Raw genomic sequence first — 18,910 nt, forward strand, 5'->3', positions numbered from 1 at the left:
AGGTCCATGGACCATTTTGAGGAGACCTGTTTTCTACACTTGCCACACTGCCTCTTGCTGCTTTCTGTTTTCAGACCTTAGGATGCAGACCACATGTCCAGTTTTCACCTCCTTCATTATAATATTTCAGCTTCGGGAATTCCTGAGCCGCCGTCGGTAGGAGGGCTCGTGGGCCATGTGATGCCATCCCAGTTCCTCACTTTGACCGTCACCTCTGGGAGCCTTAGGGCTTCTGCTGTGGCTCATCCTTTCCACACCGTCGTCGTCTTCATCTGCTTTGCCCGTGTTAGCAGCCTGTGCCAGAGCCCGTGTGAACTGCTAGGGGTGCCCAGGTGCATGTGGCATGGTCTGGGCCGTAAGCAGCTTCTGGTCCGCTCTCCTGCTCCTGACGGTGAAGTCCTCACACTGGCAAACTGTGGTCTCAGATAAGTGTTGTCGAGTCCGGCAGGGGTTTCTTCCAGCCATGTAGCTAAATCGGGAGTGTAGATTACCTCCACGCATCACGCACACCATGTGTTACTGGATTTTGCTTGTTCTGGACACCCCCAGTGTAGCCACCCAGGGCTACTTGCCTGGCTCCTTTTAACCCTACGCTTGTTTCCTTCACCCCAAATGCAGGCCTTCCTTGGGCTGTAGAACGCTTTGCCAAAGTTCAGCTCACAGAATGACCAGATTGATACATTATTGGTTCACCCCAATGTTTCTCTTTTAATTGCTGATACAGTCTGTGTTTCACTGAAGCCATGCGATGTTCAATAAATTTTTGGGAAATGGTAATTTCTTGAGAATTTGATGTCAAGTGTCATATACGTCACAAACGTAAAGGATTAGTTAATGTTACTGAAGTGGGTTTATTTCTTCCAAACATGTTTTCAATCTAGTCTACTGACCTTCCGACTTCTTTTAGTTAATGAATGTGCGTTTTGAAGTGGGAGAGAAAGGAAATAAAAGATTATACCTGGAAATGTTTGCACTGATGTCCGCATACACTTGTCACATATCCATGGTAACTGAAAACCAGGTTCCAGGGGAGCCTTGCTCATTTGTATAGAAGTATCAACATTCCAGAATTGCTTAGGTGTTTGAAATATGAAATAATGGATAAAGTTGACATTCAACTTAGCTGGTGACAAATCCATGAAAAATAAATGCGCATATGGCCTAATATCACCGTGGTAGTGATTTGTGTGAAGAGTCCAGATAGATGACATGTGAAGGCAAGACCTTGAAAGTAGGGGCGCCTGGGTGGCTTAGTTGGTTGAGTGTCTGCCTTCAGCTCAGGTCATGATCTCAGGGTCCTGGGGTCGAGCCCCAGTGGGGCTCCTGGCTTAGCAGGGAGCCTGCTTCTCCCTCTCCCTCTGCTTGTGTTCACTATCTCTCTCTCTCAAATAAATAAATAGAATGTTCTAAAAAAAAAAAAGACCTTGAAAGTAATGGGAGGGGCCTGGCACTCAGTGGGTCACTGTGAAGGACGGGTGCGTTGGTGTGCCCAGCCTTTGGGGTGCTGGCCGTTTGCAGCCAGCCCGCTGTCTTGGTTCGCCTACGGTGTGAGACCGTGCACCGCTCCTCCTTCCCGAGTGCCCACTTTGCTGCTGTTTCACGGTTCAGGCAGCATTCCTTCACAGACGCTCAGACCTCTGAGTACAAATGGAGCACTGGGGAGGAATAGCAGATGGTGATAATTGGCATCACTACCTCGTTCTTGGCTTAAAGAGGGTTTCTGCCAATGATTCACTGTTCGTCATAAAGCTGACCTATTCATCACGGCTGAATGAATTTTTCCTGTTATTTTCAAGAAGTATTCCATTATCTCCTGTTTTACTGAGCATCAAAATCAGGAATAGCTACGCTTTTAATCTGTTATGAAGATCTTTTGGGTTTTCTCTACCTAGCAGCATGACCCTTTTTTTTTTTTTTTTTTAAGTAGGCTCTACGCTCAGTGTGGAGCCCAGTTCAGGGCTTGAACTCGCGACCCTGAGATCAAGACCTGAGCTGAGATCAAGTCGGATGCTTAACTGACTGAGCCACCCAGACGCCCAGCATGACACATTTTATACTATATTTCTTAACACCCTTGCATTCATGGGCTGACTGTCACCTGAGCAAAGGGGTATGTTTTAGTGTACTGTCGGATTTGTGCCATTCATTAGTGTTTGTTTGGAAAGTGAGTATCAATACTTGTGAATGAGCTCAGTCTCCCTTTTTCCCATTTTTTTCCCTTTCTTATCTTTTAGCATCAGTGTTTTGTTTTTTAAAAAAATTTAGAAGTTTTTCTTCTTTGTCTAGGAAGGGTTTTTTAAAACCATCTTTATTGTGGAAAATTTCAAATATTTACAAAAGTAGATAATACAATGTGTTGAACAAAAACCCCCGTGTTGTGTCCCCCGCACCCCCGGCCCCCATGCCAAAGGTGAATTATTTTACAGCAAATCCCAGAGAGCTAAATATATTTTAGAAATTATTTTTAAATTTTGCAAATAATATTCTCCTTAATTTAAAAAATAACTTGCAGAATAGGCCAGAGTCCCCTTGGCGGCTATTCCCCGCGTCGGCCGCTCCCTGGGGGTTGCCACTGTTAGATTGGTGTGCCTTCCTTTTACTCAGATACACTTTCTCAGATGATCCTTTTCTTTCTTTCTCCTTAGTCCTTTAGCCGTATTGAGCAGTGTAGGCCATTTCTGTACCGAGTCACGCAAAGCCTACTAAGAATTGCGAGAGGGCAGAGTCGGAGGCCTGTAGGCAGCGCGGCATCACCAGGCAAGGTGACTGGATCTGAAGCGAGCCGGCCTCCTGGATTCATTTCCAGCTCTGCCGCTCACCGCTTTTCTGCTGCTCCTAGCCTTGCGCAGACCACTTCTCTGAACTGATTTCCTCGTGTGTGAGTTGGGGACTGACTCTAGAGAGTTGTGTAAGAATCAAATAAGAATGTGTGTCAACGTCTTTTGTAACGGGAAGATCCAGGACTCTGCCATTTCCACATGAGGTCATTTTGAGATGCGAGGAAGTTAAGGAAAGTCATCTTCACACGTTACCTTGTTAGAGCGCATTTCTCCGGGTCGCTGAGCCTGCTTTATGGCGATGGGTATTGCACATTGAGGTCACTGGGAAGCTGGAGACATTATTTCACAGGCTTCTGCTAGACGCATAAATTTTGATCTTGGGGGCGCCTGGGTGGCGCAGTTGTTAAGCGTCTGCCTTTGGCTCAGGGCGTGATCCCGGTGTTCTGGGATCGAGCCCCACATCAGGCTCCTCCGCTGGGAGTCTGCTTCTTCCTCTCCCACTCCCCCTGCTTGTGTTCCCGCTCTCACTGGCTGTCTCTCTCTCTGTCAAATAAATAAATAAAATCTTAAAAAAAAATTTTTTTTGATCTTGGGATGGGTGCCAAAGGGACAGGTTTGCCTTCCAGGCGGGCCCACTCAGATGTGGCCTGGGTATGTCCTCGACCTGTGTTCAGTTGGGAAGCTCCTGAGAGTCAGACTCCCAGACGTCCCAGGTTGAAGACCTGGCCTTAGTGCTCAGGGGCTGCTTACTGAGCAAAGTGCTTCACTTCTCCTAGGCTCAGTTTCCTCGTTTGTAAGCATAGGCGAATAATAGTATCTCTGTCGTGTAGTCATGAGCTTTCCGTAAGATGACATGTTTAAAGGGCTTAGCGCAGAGCAGGCACCAAGTAAGTGCTCCTCGTTACCACAGTTTTACTAATAATCATCTGAATTCACCGTTATCGGCCGCTGACCCTGCTGCTGCTTCTCTTTCAGGTTGGAGGTGTGCAGTCTTTGGGGGGGACAGGCGCACTCCGAATCGGAGCCGAGTTCTTAGCACGATGGTACAATGGAACGAACAACAAGGACACACCCGTCTATGTGTCGTCACCAACCTGGGGTGAGTCCTCCAGCAGCAGCGAGAGGAGAAACAGCGGGGCCAGGGGAATTACCCTCATGACTCTCACTGTTGATGCAGAAAATGTAACCCAGCCCTGGATCAACTGACATTTGGGAACGGCTCGAGCAGTGGGTTATGGCAGTACACGGGTAACCCGATGCTGCTGTCCCGATTAGGAATACTTGTTTTCAAGACTCCTGGTAGACTCATGTTTTCAAAACTTCCCCGAGGAGGCCTAAAGTGTAGATACAGGAAGTCTCACTGTGGTAGGATGTAAGTTTAGCACGACTGACTGGTTGAACTTGTTCCTGGTGGTTGCAGCCATTCTTCTGAGTCTTCACCCCTCACCTCAGTGTTGTCCAGGGAATGCCGGCCTGTGAGTGTCGTCCTTTCCAGTTATGCCTCCATGTTTGTCAAAGCGTTTAACTTTTTACCCTTCTGCTTGCAGAGAATCATAACGGTGTGTTTTCTGCCGCTGGATTTAAAGACATTCGGTCCTATCACTATTGGGATGCAGCGAAGAGAGGACTCGATCTCCAGGGTTTCCTGAATGATCTGGAGGTGGGCAATTAGATGAAAAGTGAACAGACCCCTGTGGTGTCAGGAGGAGCAGGGCAAGGTCTTTGGATCAGTTGATAAGGGAGAGAGTCTGAAACATCCCTGCATAGACCAAAATGGTGGTTTCTGAGTTAGCACATGAGGAAGAAATACGCTGCCCCTGGCCCAGTTTGTCACTGACTGTGACCCCCGGATATTGCTGCTACCATTGGAGCTGACACAGCTTCCTTCCCCTCAGAACGCCCCCGAGTCCTCCATCTTTGTCCTCCATGCCTGTGCACACAACCCAACGGGTACTGACCCAACTCCGGAGCAGTGGAAGCAGATCGCCTCTGTCATGAAGGTAACTGCCCTTTCAGAGCATCTCTTGAAAAATAGTATTATTATTTTATGTATTCAAAAGTAATACCTGTTTACAGAAGAGTTTGGAAAATGGGGAAAAGCCCAAAGAAGAAAATAAGTATTAACTGAAAGCTACTATTACTATTTTTGTATATAGAATATTGTTTTTTGTTTTTTAAGTAGTTACACATGTAAATATATTTTCACAAAGATGGCATCATTTTATCTAGACTGTTTTTTTTTTTTTTAAAGATTTTATTTATTTATTTGACAGAGATAGAGACAGCCAGCGAGAGAGGGAACACAAGCAGGGGGAGTGGGAGAGGAAGAAGCAGGCTCATAGCGGAGGAGCCTGATGTGGGGCTCGATCCCATAACACCGGGATCACGCCCTGAGCTGAAGGCAGACGCTTAACCGCTATGCCACCCAGGCGCCCCAATCTAAACTGTTTTGTAACATACTTTGTCTTTCATTTGAATTCCTTTACATGCCATTTGAAGTTCTAACACAGTTCCCATGCATGGCTGTGTCATGTTAGCGATTGATTAAATCAGTCGATGGACATTTAGATCTCAGGTTTCTTTTTCTTCTGAACAATTATGTATAAGACTCCTTTTTATTATTTCTTTGGGATAACTTTCTAGGTTGGAATTTCTAGCTCAAAGTGTATATATTCTTCATTAACGTGTTTAAAGAATACTCAGTGAGAAACTGTTACGTGCCAGGCACTAAGGGGGTACAAGAGTGAGCCCAGCAGAGATGGTCCCTGCCCTCAGAGAGCATACAGCCTGTCTGGGGAGACAGCCAAGTACTGTGGCTGTGTTGATGGGGTTACATGGAGGCACGTAGCCCAGACTTCGGGGAGTGCGTGTGCGTGTGTGTGTGTATGTGCGCATGCGTGTTGGGAGGGCATTGGTGGCAGAAGAAGCCATGTTGAAACTTGAAGGATGAGGCCAGGTGGGGGCTGGCAGGGATGGAATGTTCCCTACGGAGGGAGGAGTGTGATCAAAGCCCAAGGCAGAAGTCTAAGCCCATTTAAGGAACTGGAAGTAATTCTCGGTACAGTCTAGAGTTCTGAGGGGTTGTGAGTAGTGAGAGGTAAATGGGGGCCAGATCCTGTGCAGAGCATTGGACTTTATTTGGAGGGCAGTGGGGAGCCACTGAAAAACTTTGATGTCATCAAAACTCTTCAGGCTACGTAGCAGGGAGTAGATCAGAGGGAGGCAGGATTAGACAGGCCCAGAGAGCAGTTAGGAGGCTGTTGCTGGGATCTGGGTGGGAGCTGACGGGGAGCTGAATGCAGGCCGTGGCCGGGGCAGACCTGAAAGGACTCTCGAGCTCCCAGGAGATAGGGTGATAGGAAGTGGGACGTGGTTGGGAGGAGCTGCTGGGGTAGGAGTGGAGGATGTACCCTGGCCTCTGGCTTGGACAGTTGGAGGCATAGAAGTGGTGTCCACCCAGAGCACGAGCCCAGTAGGAGGGGCAAGCTCAGTTGTGGGGAGTCCTTTGAGGAGGTCGGAGGGGTGAGAGTAGGGACTCCGCAGTCTCCTTTGTCTTGAGTGCCCAGTAGACTAGCCCCAAGGTTGTTGGGGAGCCCTGGGGAGACCAAGCTGACTAAGCTTATCACACCAGGAGTTCAGAGGGAAGACTCCACCGACACAGGACACTACCTCCGTGCCTCACAAATGAGTCCTCTTGGCAAAGTGGCGGCTTGACACTCTAGGACAATATACTTAAAAAAAAAAATGAGGTTTACTGCAATTGTTAGGTGTGTTGGTTGGTATTTAGCTGAACAGAGACAGATGTAAAGTGGTGGTTGAATGCAGGAAGGGAGAGCGAGGAGAAATGGGTACTGTTAGAAATTCTGTACGGGCACCAGTTGGGGAAGGAAGGCTGGTGTCTGAGGTTGGCTCCAGAAGGATCTCCTGCCCTGACTCGCTTTCCTTCCTCGCAGCGCCGGTTTCTGTTCCCCTTCTTTGACTCAGCCTATCAAGGCTTTGCATCTGGAGACCTAGAGAGAGACGCCTGGGCCGTTCGCTATTTTGTGTCTGAAGGATTTGAGCTCTTCTGCGCCCAGTCCTTCTCCAAGAACTTCGGGCTCTACAGTGAGTGCTCTCCCGAGTGACAGCCCTGACCCGCCCCACCCGCCCCAGTGCTCTGAGCTGACTCTCATCCCTCCCTTTAGATGAGCGAGTGGGCAATCTGACCGTGGTTGCAAAAGATCCCGATAGCATCCTGCGGGTCCTTTCCCAGATGGAGAAGATTGTGCGAATTACTTGGTCCAACCCCCCCGCTCAGGGAGCGCGAATTGTGGCCTGTACCCTCTCTAACCCTGAGCTCTTTAAGGAATGGTAAGGGGCATGAAGCCCGACGGGCGAGGCGTGGGAGTGCAGAACAGTAGTTGTCCCGTTACATGTAACCGTCTCTTCCTTTGATTTTGGCAGAGGCAGGACAAAATTACTTTAAACTGAGTCTCAGGTCCTTCTGTAAAATGAGGCTGGCACCTACTCCCATGAGTATCACACACACGTGTGAGTAACCCAGCGTCGGCGCAGAGGAGGAAGCACTCGATGAATGGGGAGTTTCCCCTGCCCTCCCAGCACTAGGCTTCCTCCCTAACAGTTGGGAAACACAGGAAGGAATTCCTGGTAGAATAGATTACCCAGCTGCAAGTCAGTGTGACAATTTGGGGACTCTTCATTCTTATTTAATTTGCATATATTTTGCCTTATTTTGAAACAGTAATTTTTATATAGTAGCTAAATCTCCCGTCTACTTAATTAGGCCTGATAAAATACATTGTCCCGTCTGGGTCAATACCTAGGTGAGTTCTGGGTTAAAACATGAGTGGTATTACTGCCAGTAGATCCAAGACGAGCACTAAACCCCATCAGAAGCTCACTCCCTTCCTCCTGCCTGGTAAGTCTCTCTCTGGTCTGCTCGTCCACCCATCCCGGCATCCACGTACTGTCACAGGCAGGTCGTGATCTCATTTTCAGCATGTAGATTAAATAACATTTTTTAAACCTGCGTGCTTCTGTGAGCCATCTATCCGTCCTATCTGGATTGATATTTATATTGCTGTCCACTCAGGACAGGTAACGTGAAGACAATGGCTGACCGGATTCTGACCATGAGATCTGAACTCAGGGCACGCTTAGAAGCCCTCAAGACTCCTGGAACCTGGAACCACATCACTGAGCAAATTGGAATGTTCAGCTTCACCGGCTTGAACCGTAAGTGTCCCCCAACCACCTCGAATGCTCACCATCAGACACAGCTCTCCAGGTTCTTGGGTTTGGCTCCTTTAGCTGTCACCTCTTTGGTCAACCATGACTTTGGGCCAGAACAAGTTAGGTTTTCTTAGTGAAAACCTACTGACCTGTAACTAGGGTATTTTCATTTTTGTGGGCTGGGAAGTAACAGCGTTTGTAGCCCGGAGCCTTGCTTTATGAAAGGTCTCTCGTAAATGCTCAGGCACCTTTAGTCTTTTCCTTAATCCTAAGTATAATTATTATACCTGATTATTCAGGGACCTAATGTCTTAACTGGTCTTCCCTAGTCTCCAAGCATTGCCCTGAAAAAAGAGGTGATGGAGTGATCTTTCTATTTCATAAATAAGAACTTAGATTGGGAGTTGGAGTTGAGAGCCCATTGAAAGTTGTCCTTCTGCGGATAGAGGATTCATTCATTTAGTAAGTAATTCCTGAGCACCTACTAGGCAAGCCATGGGTCACATAGTGCTGATGTGGCTACTCGCCTGTGTGTGGCGCTTGTGTCCCCATGGCTCTAGGGACAGTTTGTGCCTGGTGTGGGTAAGTAAATGGAACATCAGAGGTGCTGGGCAACACAGTAAACCAGGGCCATCAGGGTGCCTGTGTGAAATGAGCTCAGAAAAAGCAGAAGGAAATATAAACAAGAAAGGTGGTGGCAACTGTATATTGTAGACCCCTAGGAATACTTTGGGGGCAAATGAGGCTTCCCAAAAAGTAGAAGTCAGTTAGCTATAGGTGTCCTCGTGATTCTGGAGTAGGGCATTAGTTCGCTTAAATAGGTAAAATCATCCTTTACGGTTCTTAAAATATTAAGTGTAATGGAAATGGTATTTAGTAGTGTATTCTAAAGGCTCACAAGGTGGGGATGTCTCCCCATGAAATACCCGTATTATCCCACTCTCCAGAGTAGGAAGTCGGTTTTATTATGAGTTTAAAACTGGTGAGAACAAACCTGTGCCTGTAACATGGAAGTTATATTTTTAGCACCTGGCACTCTTTACCCTTTTCAAAAACATGTTTTTGGTTTTGTTTTTCCCTCCCAACATTTTATTGGGAGAAATGTTAGAACAGAGCAGTTGCAGGGATTGCACCCACCGCCTCGGTTCTGCCGTGCTCACGCTGCCGGTGCTTCCTTTATGACATTCTGTCCCTCACAGCAGGGGTTTGCCGCCTGTCGTCTGTGTCCTACTCTAGGACATCTGTGAAGCCCCTGAACTGATATTTGAAAAATTGTGTGTAGGCGTATTGGCCTTTTTCTTGGGAAAGAGTCCATAAGTTTAGCTTCTCAGCTGTGATGCTCCCTGCCCCTGAAAAATGCAGAGAAGTTTCATTTTCATTTAAAAAACAAAACAAAACAAAACAGGGTTGGGGCACCCGGCTGGCTCAGTGGTGGAGCATGCAACTCGTGATCTCGAGGTTATGAGTTTGAGCCCCACACTGGGTGTAGGGATTACTTAACAATAAAATCTTAAAAATAAACAAAAAACAGGGTTGGAGCCCTGGAACCACGCCTGCCAGTGGGGCTTCAGCTTTAGACATGGTGTGCCTGTGGCTCTGATGGTGTGTGAGGTTAGGCCTCGTCTCCTCGCATGACTGTAATTCACACAGTTCACGCTGGCCAAGGCTAATTCGGAAGGTCACTTTGTTTGGAAGGGTCCATGGTAGCCCTGCGTACAGGGTCCAGATTTTCTGCTTCCATACGGAGGCAGCTTAGCCTCATGGCTAAGAGCTCAGACTTGGGAGTTACACTGCCTGCCTTAAAATCGCAGACCCACCACTGACTAGCTTAGAAGACTAAGGTCTTCTAACTTCCCTCTGCGCTATCTGTACAATGGGAAAGACAAGGTTATTATCAAGATTAACTGAGTTACTATAAAGTGCTTAGAACACTGCCTGGCACGTAGTGTTTGTTCCTCTGATTATTTTTTTAAATTTAAATGCAATTAGCCAACATATAATACATCATTAGTTTCAGATACAATGTTCAGTAATTCATCAGTTGCATATAATACCCAGTGCTCATCACATCACATGCCCTCCTTAATGCCTGTCGCCCAGTTACCCTTTTCCCCCCCAACCTCCCCTCCAGCAACCCTCAGTTTGTTTCTCATAGTTAAGAGTCTCTCATGGTTTGTGTCTCTTTCTGATGACTTCTTATTCAGTTTTCCCTTCCTTCCCCTATGATCCTCTGCATTGTTTCTTATATTCGTCAGATGAGTGAAACCATATGATAATTGTCTTTCTCTGATTGACCTATTTCGCTCAGCATAATACCCTCCAGTACCATCTATGTCAATATAAATGGTTAAGTATTCATCCCTTCTGATGGCTGAGTAATATTCCATTGTATATATGAACCACATCTTCTTTATCTATTCGTCTTTCAGTGGACATCTTGGCTCTTTCCATGGTTTGGCTATTGTGGACATTGCTGCTATCAGCATTGGGGTGCCCCTTCGCATCACTACATTTGTATCTTTGGGGTAGATACCCAGTAGTGCGATTGCTGGGCCATAGGGTAGCTCTGTTTTTAACTTCTTGGGGAACCTCCATACTGTTTTCCAGAGTGGCTACACCAGCTTGCATTCCCACCAACAGTGTAGGAGAGTTCCCCTTTCTCTGCATCCTCACAACATTTGTTGTTCCCTGTCTTGTTAATTTTAGCTATTCTGACTGGTGTGAGGTGGTATCTCATTGTGGTTTTCATTTGTATTTCCCTGATGCCCAGTGATGTTGAGCATTTTTTCATGTGTCTCTTGGCCATCTGGATGTCTTCTTTGGAGAAATGCCTGTTCATGTCTTTTGCCCATTTCTTGATTGGATTATTTGTTATTTGGGTTTGAGTTTGATAAGTTCTTTACAGATTTGGGATACTAGTCCTTTATCTGAAATGTCATTTGCAAATATCTTCTTCCATTCTGTCGTCTGTCTTTTGGTTTTGTAGACTGTTTCCTTTGCTGTGCAAAAGCTTTTTATCATGATGAAGTCCAGTAGTTCTTTTTTGCCTTTGTTTCCTTTACCTTTGAAGACATGTCTAGCAAGAAGTTGCTGCAGCTGAGGTCATAGAGGGTGCTGTCTGTGTTCTCCTTTAGGATTTTGATGGATTCCTGTCTCACATGTAGGTCTTTCATCCATTTTGAGTCTATTTTTGAGTATGGTGTAAGGAAATGGACCAGTTTCATTCTTCTGTCCAATTTTCCCAACACCATTTGTTGAAGAGACTTTTTTCCATTGGATATTCTTTCCTGCTTTGTCGAAGATTTGTTCACCATAGAGTTGAGGGTCCATTTCTGGGTTCTCTATTCTGTTCCATTGATCTGTGTGTCTGTTTTTGTGCCAGTACCATACTGTCTTGATGATTACAGCTTTGTAATATAGCTTGAAGTCCAGTGATGCCACCAACTTTGGTTTTCTTTTTCAACATTCCTCTGGCTATTTGAGATCTTTTCTGGTTCCACACAAATTTTAGGATTATTTGTTCCAGCTCTGTAAAGAATGTTGATGGTATTCTGATAGCAATTGCATTGAACATATAGATTGCTCTGGGGAGCATAGACATTTTAACAATATTTATTCTTCCATGAACATGGAATGTTTTTCCATTTCTTTGTGTCTTCCTCAATTTCTTTCATAAGTGTTCTATAGTTTTTAGAGTACAGATCCTATCCTAGAGGTAACTCTTTGGTTAGGCTTATTCCTAGGTCTCTGATGGTTTTTGGTGCAATTGTAAATGGGATCGACTCCTTAATTTCTCTTTATTCTGTCTCATTGGTAGTGTATAGAAATGCAGCTGATTTCTCTGAATTGATTTTATATCCTGCCACTTTGCTGAATTCCTGTACAAGTTCTAACAATTTTGAGGTGGAGTCTTTTGGGTTTTCCACATAAAGTATCATGTCATCTGCGAAGAGTGAGAGTTTGACTACTTTTTTGACAATTTGAATGCCTTTTATTTCTTTTTATTGTTCATTGCTGTTGTTAGGACTTCTAGTACTATGTTGAACAACAGTGGTGAGAGTGGGCATCCCTGTCATGTTCCTGACTTTAGGGGAAAAGCTCTCAGTTTTTCCCCATTGAGAATGATATTTACTTTCATAGATGGCTTTTATGGTATTGAGGTATGTTCCCTCTATCCCTACACTGTGGAGAATTTTAATCAAGAAAGGATGCTGTATTTGTCAAATGCTTTTTCTGCATCAGTTGAGAGGATCATATGGTTCTTGTCCTTTCTTTTATTAATGTGATGTATCACATTGATTTGCAAATGTTAAACCATCCTTACAGCCCAGGAATAAATACCACTTGTTAGTGGTGAGTAATCCTTTTAATATACTGTTGGATCCTATTGGCAGGTATCTTGGTGAGAATTTTGGCATCCATATTCATCAGGGATATTGGTCTATATTCTCCTTTTTGGTGGGGTCTTTGTCTGGTTTTGGGATCAAGGTAATGCTGGCCTCATAGAATGATTTGGAAATTTTCCTTCCCTTTCTATTTTCTGAAACAGCTTCAGAAGAATAGGTATTAGTTCTTCTTTAAATGTTTGGTAAAATTCCCCTGGGAAGCCATCTGGTACTGGACTCTTATCTGTTGGGAGATTTTTTATTACTGCTTCAATTTCCTTGCTGGTGGGTCTGTTCAGGCTTTCTATTTTTTCCTGTTTCAGTTTTGGTAGTTTATACATTTCTAGGAATGCATCAGTTTCTTCCAGATTGCCTAATGTGTGGCATATAGTTGCTCATAATATGTTGTTAAAATTGTTTCTGTTTCCTTGGTGCTAGGTGTGATCTCTCCCCTTTCATTCATAATTTTATTAATTTGGGTCCTTTCTTTTTTCTTTTGGATAAGTCTGGCCAGTGGTTTATCGATCTTATTAATTCTTTCAAAGAATCGGCTTCTAGTTTCATTGATCTGTTCTGTTCTTTTGGTTTCTATTTCATTGATTTCTGCTCTAATCTTTTTATTTCTCTTCCCCTGCTTGTTTTAGGCTTTATTTGCTATTCTTTCTCCAGCTCCTTTAGGTGTAAGGTTAGTTTGTGCATTTGAGACTTTCCTAATTTTTTTGAGAAAGGCTTGTTTTGCTATGTACTTCCCTCTTAGGACTACCTTTGCTGTATCCCAAAGGTTTTGAACAGTTGTGTTTTCATTTTCACTTGTTTCCATGAATTTTTTTAGTTCTTTAATTTCCTGGTTGACCCATTCATTCTTTAGTAGGATGATCTTTAACCTCCAAGTGTTTGAGTTCCTTAGTAATTTCCTCTTGTGATTGAGTTCAAGTTTCAAAGCATCGTGGTCTGAAAATATGCAGGGAATAATCCCAGTCTTTTGGTACCGGTTGAGACCTGATTTGTGACCCAGGATGTGATCTCTCCTGGAGAAAGTTTCGTGTGCACTTGAGAAGAATGTGTATTCTGTTGCTTTAGGATGGAATGTTCTGTGTATATTTGTGAAGTCCATCTGGTCCAGTGTGTCATTCAAAGCCCTTGCTTCTTTGTTGGTCTTCTGCTTAGATGATCTATCTGTTGCTGTGAGTGGGGTGTTGAAGTCCCCTACTATTATTGTATTATTATCAATATGTTTCTTTAATTTGGTTATTAATTGGTTTATATAATTGGCTGCTCCCAAGTTAGGAGCATAAATATTTATAATTGTTAGATCTTCTTGTTGGATAGACCTTTTAAGTATGATATAGTGTCCCTCTTCATTCCTTACTGTAGTCTTTTGTTTAAAATCTAATTTGTCTGATAATGAAGATTGCTGCTCCAGCTTTCTTTTGATGTCCATTGGCTTGATAAATGGTTCTCCTCCCCCTCACTTTCAATGTGGAGGTTTCTTTAGGTCTAAAGTGAGTCTCTTATAGACAGTATATGGATGGGTCTTGCTTTTTTAAACAAGCTGATACCCTGTGTCTTTTGATTGGAGCATTTAGCCCATTTACATTCAGAGTGACTATTCACAGATATAAATTTAGTCCCATTGTATTACCTGTAAAGTCCCTGTTTCTGTAGATTGTTTCTGTTTCTTTCTGGTCTATGTTACTTTGGGGCTCTCTCTCCGCTTACAGGAAGCCCATTTAATATTTCTTGCAGGGCTGGTTTAGTGATCACAAATTCTTTTAGTTTTTGTTTGTCCTGGAAGCTCTTTATCTCTCCTTCTATTCTGAATGATAGCCTTGCTGGATAAAGTATTCTTGGCTGCATGTTTTTCTCATTTAGTTCCCTGAATATATCATGCCAGCCCTTTCTGGCCTGCCAGGTCTCTGTGGATAGGTCTGCTGCCAATCTAATGTTTCTACCACTGTAGGTTAAGGAGCTTTTTCCTCAAGCTGCTTTCAGGATTTTCTCTTTATTTCTGAAATTTGCAAGGTTCACTATTATATGTTGGAGTGTTGATCTGTTTTTATTGATTTTGGGGGGTGTTCTCTCTACCTCTTGAACGTGAATGCCTGTTTCCTTCCCCAGATTAGGGGACTTCTCAGCTATGATTTTCTCAAATATACCTCCTGTCCCTCTCTCTCTTTCTTCTTCCTCTGGGACCCCAATAAGTCTAATATTGTTTCACTTGAAGATATTGCTGATTTCTCAAAGCCTCCCCTTATGATCCATTAGGTTTTTTTTCTTTCTTTTCCTCAGCTTCCTGCCTTTCCATCATCTTGTCTTCTCTGTCACTAACTCTCTCTTCTGCCTCATTTACCCTGGCTGTTAGAGCATCCAATTTACACTGCATCTCAGTTAAAGCATTTTTAATTTTGGCCTGATTAGATTTTATTTCTACACGAAGAGATTTTCAAGTGTCTTTTATGCTTTTTTCAAGCCCAGCTAGTAACTTTATAATCGTTATCCAGAATTCCAGCTTTGCCATTTTACTTACATCCATATGGATTAGATCTGGAGCAGAGAGTATTACCTCTGGTTCTTTCCTTTGTTGTGAATTCCTCCTTCTAGTCATTGTGCCCAGAGAAGAATGGATGAATGAGGGAACAAAATCAAAATATCAACCACGACCAAAGCAAAACACTAGACAAGTGCAAAGAGGTCATAAACCAAAATGAAAGGAAAAAGAAAAAAAAAGAGGGGGGTCAGGGAAGAGGGAATATAATCTCCCAGGTGGACAAAACAGGGTGATCCACCTGTTCCTGGGTGTATTTTGGTCTGTTTGTTAGAAGACACTCAATCCCAAAATTGTAAAGAAAGCAAAACATATATATACAAAACCAAAACTGAATACGGTGAAAGGAAGCCAGAAGCCAGAAATGAAGAGTATATCTATAAAATGTAAATGTAAAAATGAGTGTTAAAAAATGACTTAAAAATAAAGAGTTGATAAAATAAGAAACTAGTTGAAAGGGAAAAAAAGAAAAAAAAAGGAAAATTTTAAACTGAAAGATGAAAGAATCATAAGAAGAAACGTCAAATTCTATATACTATCTTCCTCTAGTGCTGGAGTTGTGCAGTTCTGGGTGCTCGGTAAACTTGGCATTCGCCTGGTGTTCTGGGGGGGCCTGCTGCGCTGGCTCTCAGGTGTCTGCCTGGATGGAGTTGCACCGCCCCTTTCCGGGGGGCCAGGCTCAGTGTAAGCTGCTTCGGGTTCTTCTGTGTGGCTTTTGTTCCCCGAAGGTTTTCCGAGTCGTTTCAGAGGATGAAAATGAAAATGGCCAAGCCCTGATCTCCAGCCCCAGAGCTGAATGATCGTGGCCTTCTCTCTTCAGTAACCTCTCGGGGAAATGCAGTCTTCATTTTTGTGTGCGCCAGGCTCTGCAGCCCCCTGCGGTGTGCTCCCGAGTCAGTCCTCGGGGAGGGAGGAGGGCTGCCGAGGGCCTGCCGCTTGCAGGGGCCCCCCTGGATGGAGAGCAGTCACCCAATTCTGCAGCAGGTCCCTGGTTGATGGCAAACCGAGGTGAGAGGCCATTCCCGAGCTCACTGACTGTAGTGGGTTTCCCAAGCATTGGAGTGGCTCGGGCACCCCCACTCTTTCCGTGAGCCCGGGGATCCTGAGACCGCTCTGTCCCACCTAGGATTCTGCCCCTCTTGGCCAACTGAGCACCTTTCAGGCAGGGACGTCTCTTACCAGAGCAGATTTCTAAAAGTTCCGAGTTTGCGCCCCAGGGCTCTATCACTTCCAGTAGCTGGCTTAGGGAGGCTCCCTCCTCTGCCATTTATCTTCCAATAAATCCCCTCCGATTCACTGCATACCTTGCAAAAAGTGGTGGTCTTTCTATTTGTAGAATTCCAGCAATTCCTTTCTTAGATCTCAGGTTGAATTCCTAGGTGTTCAGAATGATTTGATAGTTATCTAGCTAAATTCAAGGGACCAGATGAAATGAGCTCCCCTACTCGAATGCCCTCTTGCCTCCCTCTGTTCCTCTGATTATTAAGATTTTATTGCCATCCGAGTTTGGGCTGATGTAGCCAAATACCAGGGGCTAGGAGGCTTCAACAACAGACGTTTCTTTCTCACGGTTCTGGAGGCGGGGCAGTCTGAGATCAGGGGGCCAGCGTGGTCAGTTCTGGTGGGGGCTCTCTCCTAGTTTGCAGCTGGCTGCCTTGCTGTGAAAGAGAGCACATGCGCACACACGCACACCAGCTCTCTAGTCTCTCACAAGGGCAGTCCTGCTGACGCAGGGCTCTACTCTCCGGGCGTCACCCAGACCTCGTTACCTGCCAGAGGCCCCAGCTCCTAACACCATCACATTAGAGGTTAGCATTTCAACCTAGAAGTTTTGGCGGGACACAAACATTCAGTCCATGACAATTACCCATTCCTTCAAAATGGTACTAATTAAGAGTGCTAATTAGTCAGGCAAAAATCAAATAAAATTGTCTCGTGGCTTTGCAATAAACCAAAAATCTCTAGAGATTCTGGCATAAGGGAAGGCTAGGCAGTCCCTTGCTGTTTCCTATGTGAGCATTTCGGCAAACACGCGGGCTAGCCCTCCTGTGTGTGTGTGAATGAGGGACCTGAGAAGGGCCAGGTCACAGGGGCCTTGGCAGCGTCTCAGCCTGTGGTTCCCGCATGCAGCGCTCACCCACTGCCTCTAGCACGGGCCTTGCACGGTGCGTTGTGAGAAGGAAACGTCAAAGGGAGTTTGCTGCTGTGTGTTTGGGGGTAAGCAAACCCCCTTCCTTCCAGGGGTGAAGGAAGAGCTAATGGAAGCACTTCAAACCAGTTTTTCATATCAATGGGATGTGCTTAAGTCTGAGGGTTGTTTTGAAAAGGGTGTCCCGGTGAAGGTAACATGCGAGCTTCCGTTGAGAGGTAGTCCCAGACTAAAATTTCCCATCAGGAGGAGCCATATTAAACTTTCTGGGGCCTAGAAATAGGAATCAAATGAGCATACTTCCCTATGTTTTTGAATTGGACAAATTAGCTCCTTTTATTTTGCTTCTCTGTGTTGGGGGAAAGAGGGAAAAATGGCAGTTGTCATGGAATCTCTGAACACCTGTTGCTGAGAGGGCTACGACTCTCATCGTGTTCCTTTTGGTTTTCAACAGCCAAGCAGGTTGAATATCTGGTCAACGAAAAGCACATCTATCTGCTGCCCAGTGGTCGTATCAACATGTGTGGCTTAACCACGAAAAATCTAGATTATGTGGCCACCTCCATCCATGAAGCAGTCACCAAAATCCAGTGAAGAAACACCACCCGACCAGCACCACCAAAGCGGCCCTCTGTCCCGCGTGTCCCCTGCCTGCGCCAACACCTCGCTGTGTGTATCACGGAGGGAGACCCCGGAGGGCTGATCTGCTCTGGTGAGGTGGCCTCTGTTTAAGGGGCCCCACACGAGGCCAGCCTCCCTTGTAAAGAAACGGGGGCCTGGGATCAGAGCCCCTTGCAAGGCCAGAGCAAATTAAGGTTTTTATTTAAGAAGAATAAAAAGGAATTTTGATCATGAGACGTAGTTATCTTGCTCCCGCTCTAGAAGCCAGAATGTTGCCTCTCGCTCCTGTGCTTCTCTGTATTGCTTGACTCTGCACAAAATCCTGCCCCAAAGATCAGATTGTCTGAAGAGCCAACTGCGATTGTGAGTGTTGGCTGTGTCATTAAAACTTGTCATCTCTACCCAGTGTCTGTCTCCTGCTCTTCTTGCATGGTTGTGTCCCTTAGGGCAAGCAAGGTAAGAAATAGACTTACACCTCTCTCTCTCTGCCTCTCTCTCTCTCTCTCTCTCATACACACACGCACCCACACCCACACTTAACTGAAATGGAACTTTAACACAACAGTATTTACCCTTCTGTGAGCAGTGTGTTCGGATATTTTCTGTCCTGTTGGGTTCTGTTTCACTAAAGACATGTAAGTTGATTGAGACCCATGGAATTGATTTTGTGATCCACTAATGGGTTGTAACCCACAGTTTAAAATGAATGCTCTAGAGGGATTTGCTAGTTGCTAGAGAAAAAACTAGAAGGTGACAGTGCCTCCAAGGGGGCCAAAGAAGCCTGAGACATTAAAATGGTGTGTGGCCCTCCAACGGGCAGACCTACCCCATAAAGTCTAGGTTCTTAGTATTTCATTTCTCTTGTTAGGGAGAATTTAGTTTTTCTCTCAGGGGAAGACACGAGTGAAAAAATGATTAAAAACACTTCTTTAAATGAAAATGTCCCTACCAAAGTGTTGAAATATGCTTTTGTGTTAAAGCTCCAATCAACGGGAATTGGGCCCTCAGTCTATCCTGACATACCGGCTGGTGTTCCCCTCAGTGTTCTAGTCCCCTCCGAGCTCACGTGAAAAAAGTGTTTCGTGTTTGGTTTGGGGAGAGCTGGGCTTAGGGAGTTCCACAGATTTCTTTACCGTAGTCGGACTTCTCGGGGCCTCTCCTGCAGGCACACGCTGCGAATCTCAGAGGCAGGACTGTC

The 18,910-nt window shown here is 45.1% G+C and overlaps 1 protein-coding gene across 1 annotated transcript in view; it reads left to right on the forward strand.

Moving 5' to 3' along the window:
• Positions 1-18,113, forward strand: part of GOT1 (glutamic-oxaloacetic transaminase 1) — a 32,081-nt gene extending 13,968 nt beyond the window's left edge. The window contains exons 3-9 of the mRNA XM_008705020.2: positions 3,756-3,879; positions 4,328-4,440; positions 4,676-4,780; positions 6,734-6,884; positions 6,965-7,130; positions 7,873-8,015; positions 17,546-18,113. Of these exons, the coding sequence (XP_008703242.1) occupies positions 3,756-3,879; positions 4,328-4,440; positions 4,676-4,780; positions 6,734-6,884; positions 6,965-7,130; positions 7,873-8,015; positions 17,546-17,685 (942 nt within the window). The 3' untranslated portion in view covers positions 17,686-18,113. The remainder of the gene's footprint in view (positions 1-3,755; positions 3,880-4,327; positions 4,441-4,675; positions 4,781-6,733; positions 6,885-6,964; positions 7,131-7,872; positions 8,016-17,545) is intronic.
• The last annotated feature ends 797 nt before the right edge of the window (positions 18,114-18,910 follow it).

Source organism: Ursus maritimus, unplaced genomic scaffold (assembly GCF_017311325.1).
Source record: "Ursus maritimus isolate PB19 unplaced genomic scaffold, ASM1731132v1 scaffold_7, whole genome shotgun sequence".
Lineage (NCBI taxonomy): Eukaryota > Metazoa > Chordata > Mammalia > Carnivora > Ursidae > Ursus > Ursus maritimus.